At 40.3% G+C, this 5911-nt stretch overlaps 1 protein-coding gene across 1 annotated transcript; it reads right to left on the bottom strand.

Moving 5' to 3' along the window:
• Nucleotides 1-2872: 2872 nt before the first annotated feature.
• On the bottom strand, nt 2873-4510 carry LOC148017797 (uncharacterized). Its single transcript, XM_087661788.1, has one exon. It carries the CDS (start codon nt 4438-4440, stop codon nt 3628-3630), a length of 813 nt encoding a protein of 270 aa, XP_087517914.1. The 5' UTR covers nt 4441-4510; the 3' UTR covers nt 2873-3627.
• Nucleotides 4511-5911: the final 1401 nt, after the last annotated feature.

Below are 5911 nucleotides of genomic sequence, written 5' to 3'. Positions count from 1 at the left end.
CCATGGAAAATTTTGATGCATCAATGTACATATAGAAGGTGATATGCACTTTAACCTAAGTTGATCATTCAAGTGGAGCAACCATATCAAGACATGCTTCTTCATGATTGAAGAAGATTGGGATATTATGTCACATGCCAGCTCCTCCAAGTTTAGCTAGGGTGAAAAAATCATTCAATAATACTATAATATTTCATAATCTATAGGTTAAGACTAAGGATTGTGTAGCCTTGAATTGTGGGAGGTACAGTTGGCATCCAAATCTAACATCTTTGATCCTTGATATGCTTTAGCACTTTTCGTAACACCTTCAGACCTTAAACCTAGCATACAAGATCTATAAGAAAGGGGTATCTTAATGGAAAAATATATGGACAAGCAAGACAAGAACCAATTCAATGAACATCAATTGATCCAGAGATACAACCTCAAAGATTGTGAGAGAATCCTCTCCTTAGTATTCAATCCCATAACTATCCACTCTGCTTCACAAGCTTAACAAGAGATGGCATTTGAATTGGGGCTAAAAACAATGGAATTACAACTTTAATCCAACCAAAAGTGGCTTGTTTAACGTGGCTAATACTTAACAAAGCACTTTGGAGACTAATAAAGGAGCTCTCAAAATTAGAATTGGCTCAAGAAGATTTCCAAGTTGTTTCTTACACATATTCAAATGGTAAATAAATAACCTCACAAAAAACATTAAAGATGTTGTCGGAGTATAAGAACATAGAAATCTAAGAGAATAACAAATTCATCTATAACATATATTTCATGCAGGAGTGTGAGCTCAATCTTTATACAACATATGGATCCATATGCAAACTAAAGTTTTGAGGCTATGGCTTAGAGAAACCCAATTTGATTCAGTCCATAAGATTCAATGTCAAACATGCATAAGATCAAGCTTCAAACAATAGGTGTGAGGCTAAAAAGCAAGCACGAACTTGTATTAAAACAATTCAATACCATTTTAGACTATATAAATGAATATATCCCTATTTTGAAACTTCCAAGAGAGCTACTTTCTACCCAAAAATATTTGATATAAACTCTATCGTATTAGAATAAGGTTATCCCAAAAATAGTCCACACAAAACCCCTAGTTGCAGTAACAAAAAGCCATAACTCTCTCTAGATTCAAGATAGAGTGTGAGCTCAATCTTTATACAACATATGGATCCATATGCAAACTAAAGTTTTGAGGCTATGGCTTAGAGAAACCCAATTTGATTCAGTCCATAAGATTCAATGTCAAACATGCATAAGATCAAGCTTCAAACAATAGGTATGAGGCTAAAAAGCAAGCACGAACTTGTATTAAAACAATTCAATACCATTTTAGACTATATAAATGAATATATCCCTATTTTGAAACTTCCAAGAGAGCTACTTTCTACCCAAAAATATTTGATTTAAACTCTATCGTATTAGAATAAGGTTATCCCAAAAATAGTCCACACAAAACCCCTAGTTGCAGTAACAAAAAGCCATAACTCTCTCTAGATTCAAGATAGAGTGTGAGCTCAATCTTTATACAACATATGGATCCATATGCAAACTAAAGTTTTGAGGCTATGGCTTAGAGAAACCCAATTTGATTCAGTCCATAAGATTCAATGTCAAACATGCATAAGATCAAGCTTCAAACAATAGGTATGAGGCTAAAAAGCAAGCACGAACTTGTATTAAAACAATTCAATACCATTTTAGACTATATAAATGAATGTATCCCTATTTTGAAACTTCCAAGAGAGCTACTTTCTACCCAAAAATATTTGATTTAGACTCTATCGTATTAGAATAAGGTTATCCCAAAAATAGTCCACACAAAACCCCTAGTTGCAGTAACAAAAAGCCATAACTCTCTCTAGATTCAAGATAGAGTGTGAGCTCAATCTTTATACAACATATGGATCCATATGCAAACTAAAGTTTTGAGGCTATGGCTTAGAGAAACCCAATTTGATTCAGTCCATAAGATTCAATGTCAAACATGCATAAGATCAAGCTTCAAACAATAGGTATGAGGCTAAAAAGCAAGCACGAACTTGTATTTTGAGTAGAGAAAACAAGCAATCTATTGTCGTTCATGCAAACCAATCCACTGTAGTCTTGGAGATTAGAGCTCAATTCATTCCATGCATACATCCATCATCCACAAGTCTTCTTCAAGTCTTTGCCTTGCCTTGCTTTCCCTTGAGTTCTCAACTCACCCACATTCCCTTTTTCCCTACGAAACAAGCTAGATAAGGGGCATCAATTCATGCCCAAGATTTGTGGCGCAACTCATAAGTGGCTATTTGGACTGATTTCACACTTGTTCTCTCTCTCCACTTGTCCAGGGTCTGTAAATCAGTCACTTCCTTGCCCAAGAACTAGTTAATCACACTACTAGACTTCCTATAAGTTTCAACTATTTAATGTTTTAGCACAAGTTGTGCATATAGATCCTACAATATGCCAAGGCTATGGTTCCTACAATATGCCCAAGGCTATGGTTCCTACAATATGCCAAGGCTATTTGGACTGACTTCACACTTGTTCTCTCTCTCCACTTGTCCAGGGTCTATAAATCGGTCACTTCCTTGCCCGAGAACTAGTTAATCGCACTACTAGACTTCCTATAAGTTTCAACTATTTAATGTTTTAGCACAAGTTGTGTGTATAGATCCTACAATATGCCAAGGCTATGGTTCCTACAATATGCCCAAGTTAAGCTTCCCTACCCAAAAAGCTATCCCCAATTATCCTAAAAGCAAAATTTTCTCCTTTTTAATACACGTGACTTTAACGTTTCCCTTAAATTTAAATGAAACAATAAACCTTGGAGAGAGACTTTTGAACGAGTTATAAATTTACTTCCGGATGCTCAAACATACTCATACACAAGAGTCAAGGAGTCTCTATGGAAGCTCTATGGAAGCTGGAGGCTGTAAAGAGTTTTGGCTTCGGACTTAGTGATCTGCAAAAGCCCACAATGAGATACGAGAAGATGTTACAAAACTACGTTGATCTTGCTTGGCTTAGGTGAAAGGAGCAATTTCCGAGTTTGTCATACAAATATGGTAGAAACTGTTTGAATCTCGAGTGTCCAAGAAGTTTCTAAGCATCACGATTCACAGGGCTAAAGCCATGTCAGAGAATGTAGACGGAGGACCTTGACGAATATCTTATCATGTGAAGGATGGAACAATCTGTCAGAAAGCATGAATAATCAATCATGTGAGTAGTTCCACCGATGAACCTCTTCTGCAATAATGTCAGCCCAAACCCAAGATGTGTACATTCTCCATTGTCTAGAACTTGTATTAACGAGTACATAATCCAACTTTTGCAAGGATTGCACTGAAAACACAACCATGGGAATCATCAGAGCTTATGCTAAGGCTCTCCAGACTACTCTTTCAAAGGGCAGCAGCCATGAAATCGTAAGCGAAGAGCTTACAGAAAGCATTTTGAATGCTGAGACCATCTCCTTGCATGGAAAGAGTCTCCCGAAAGATGTAATGAATAATTACCTTAAGATGCATTAAGTGGAGAATAAGCACACAGACGTGCTGAGACAAGGAGCACTCAAACATGCTGCAGATGGAAGAGGCAAGGGTGAGGAAATCTTCCCTCTCAAGCCTGCGTGAGAGAGCGGATGTAGTCATCGAACATCTTGGCCTCAATGTTGATCTCTTGGATGATGGCCTCGGATGCCTGATACAAGAACTTGGGACCATCTTCCATCATATGCTCAAACCACTGTGCCACAGTCATGCTGTCCAAGCTAGGCACCTCCGTTTTCTCTGCATCTGCTAGGAAGGCTTCTGTGATGCTGCATTTCCTAGGGTTTCTCTGCACTCTCTGCGAGCTTTTCTCTGCATCATCTTGGGTTTCTCTGATCTCTTTCTTGGCAGAAGATGCCGACAGCCTAGCCCTGCCATGAGGACCTCCTCTTCCTCTCTTTTTTGGTCCGATACTGTCATCATCTTCTATCAAGATGGCATATTCTGGCCCAATTTTGCCATATTTGGCCCCAATTTTGCCATGTTCCAGCCCAATGTTAGCAGAAGGTATGGATGTTCTGGTCTTGGTGGCATTTGGCCTGTTCTTCTGTTCAAAAATAGTTGTGATCTCAGCTCTAATGGTGGTCTCCTCTCCGATTTTGATGAGATCTCGGGAGGACAAGGGCATGGCCTGCGTGGGCTCTAACGGCACGCCATTGAGGAGGGTGCCGTTGGAGCTGTCATTGTCGGTGACCGTCCATCGCTGGTCTTGCTCGCAGAAGCAGAAGTAGAGGTGCTTCTGAGAGATGCCGGGGTCTCTGGCTATCTGGAGGGTGTTCCCGCGAGACCTGCCAAGCCAAGTGATGGCGGACGGCTGGCAGTCCAGCACATGGCCTGCCTTGGGGCCTTGCTCGATATGTAGGCGGAGGGGGGGCTTCGACATTCTTCTGTTTGACAGATGCAGAAAAAAGAAGAAGATGGAGGAGGAGGGGCAGGAGGGATCACTCGATCAGTCCAAAAGATAGCCGTTTGCACCCCAATTTTTCAAATTTTCAATTTTGCTTTTCGGAATTTGGTAAAGATATGGTCTAGGTGGGGGAGACCTCTTTTGTTTTCGTTTTTTTCTTTTTTTTTTAAATACAAATTACCAAGAGGTTTCTTCTTATTTTGGAGTAAGGTCAATGTCATGTTGTTGTTTATCCGATTGCTACAACTTTAGAAAAGGATCGGTTTTGTCCCATTCCATTTCCCTAATGGAACAAATTCCACCCTTACTATTCCCCAACACAACTATTCCCAAACTCCGTCTAGGGAACTAGCCATTCCACCCAACGAAATGGCAAGAAGCAGACACGAGGCAAACATTGAGTTCCATGCAACCAATATTCATACAAATGGAAATGCAAACATGGCCTCAATTAGCGAGACTTCCTCTTTTCATCATGAGTTGCCGAATAATGCCCCCTTGAATGACGAAGCTCTGAACTTCGACTCCACCCCCAATACATCATGATAGGTTGCTGGCCTATCCACTAGATCTCCGCACCGCAAGCTCCAAACGTTGATGCTCTTCTCTCCTCATATGCCACCACCCTTCACAACCTAGGTTTCTAGCTTCAACCTGACAAGCTATGGATGCATAATCATAGCGGCTTCATCGATGAACAAAGATGACACTTTCCTCAAGTGTCTAACTTGCTTCTACTCTAGAACTTGGACCTTGCCTCCCAAAGTAGAGACATTCCAACATCTATCCTCATGGATGCTTACAGAGCTCGCCTTTGCCATGGTCAAGGAGCTACTAGGAGAGAGCTTGAAGGTTAAAAAAATAATGGTCAAAATAGAAGAGAAGAAGGAGGGTGCCCTAGGAAAGCCTTGAAAGGGTTGCACAAGCAAAGCAACCCCAACAACAACCAAGTGCACTAGGAAAAAGGTAACTCTACTCAATTGTCCCTTGCCAAGGTATTCAACACTAGAAAGAGGTATTTGCTAATAGAGCCCTAATTGGGCTATGCCATGGCCCTCGTCCCCCTATTGAATACTTCAAGAATTGGGCCAAATTGAATTGGGAACCTTTGGGTAGTTAGGTTGTAGTACCCCAATACCTAGCTAATAACTATTTCATTCTTCTATTTAAATTTGAGGAGGTTGCTCTGAAAGTGTTAGGTTATGGCCAATGGATGGTTAGAAATGCACCATTAATCTTGTTTATGTGGTCTTGTGATTTTAGCCCTAATAGCTCCAAATCTACTAAGCTCCCTATATGGGTAGAGCTACTTGACTTACCCATGTATCTCCATCCCTACCTTAAAAACATCACCTCACTATTAGGTAGGATACTCATGCAAAAGCCATAAATATCTGGAGCCCCAGATGGTATCCATAGGTTCTAGTGGATTTGGATTTGGTCTCGG

This window comes from Lygodium microphyllum, chromosome 21, assembly GCF_053477565.2.
Source record: "Lygodium microphyllum isolate KBCC chromosome 21, Lygodium_microphyllum_v1.1.10, whole genome shotgun sequence".
Taxonomy (NCBI): Eukaryota; Viridiplantae; Streptophyta; class Polypodiopsida; order Schizaeales; family Lygodiaceae; genus Lygodium; species Lygodium microphyllum.
This window is presented reverse-complemented; position numbering and strand designations above follow the sequence as displayed.

What these genes read in the sequence shown, in the direction of transcription:
- LOC148017797 (XM_087661788.1), bottom strand. Translation starts at nt 4,440, where the DNA reads ATGTCGAAGCCCCCCCTCCGCCTACATATCGAGCAAGGCCCCAAGGCA.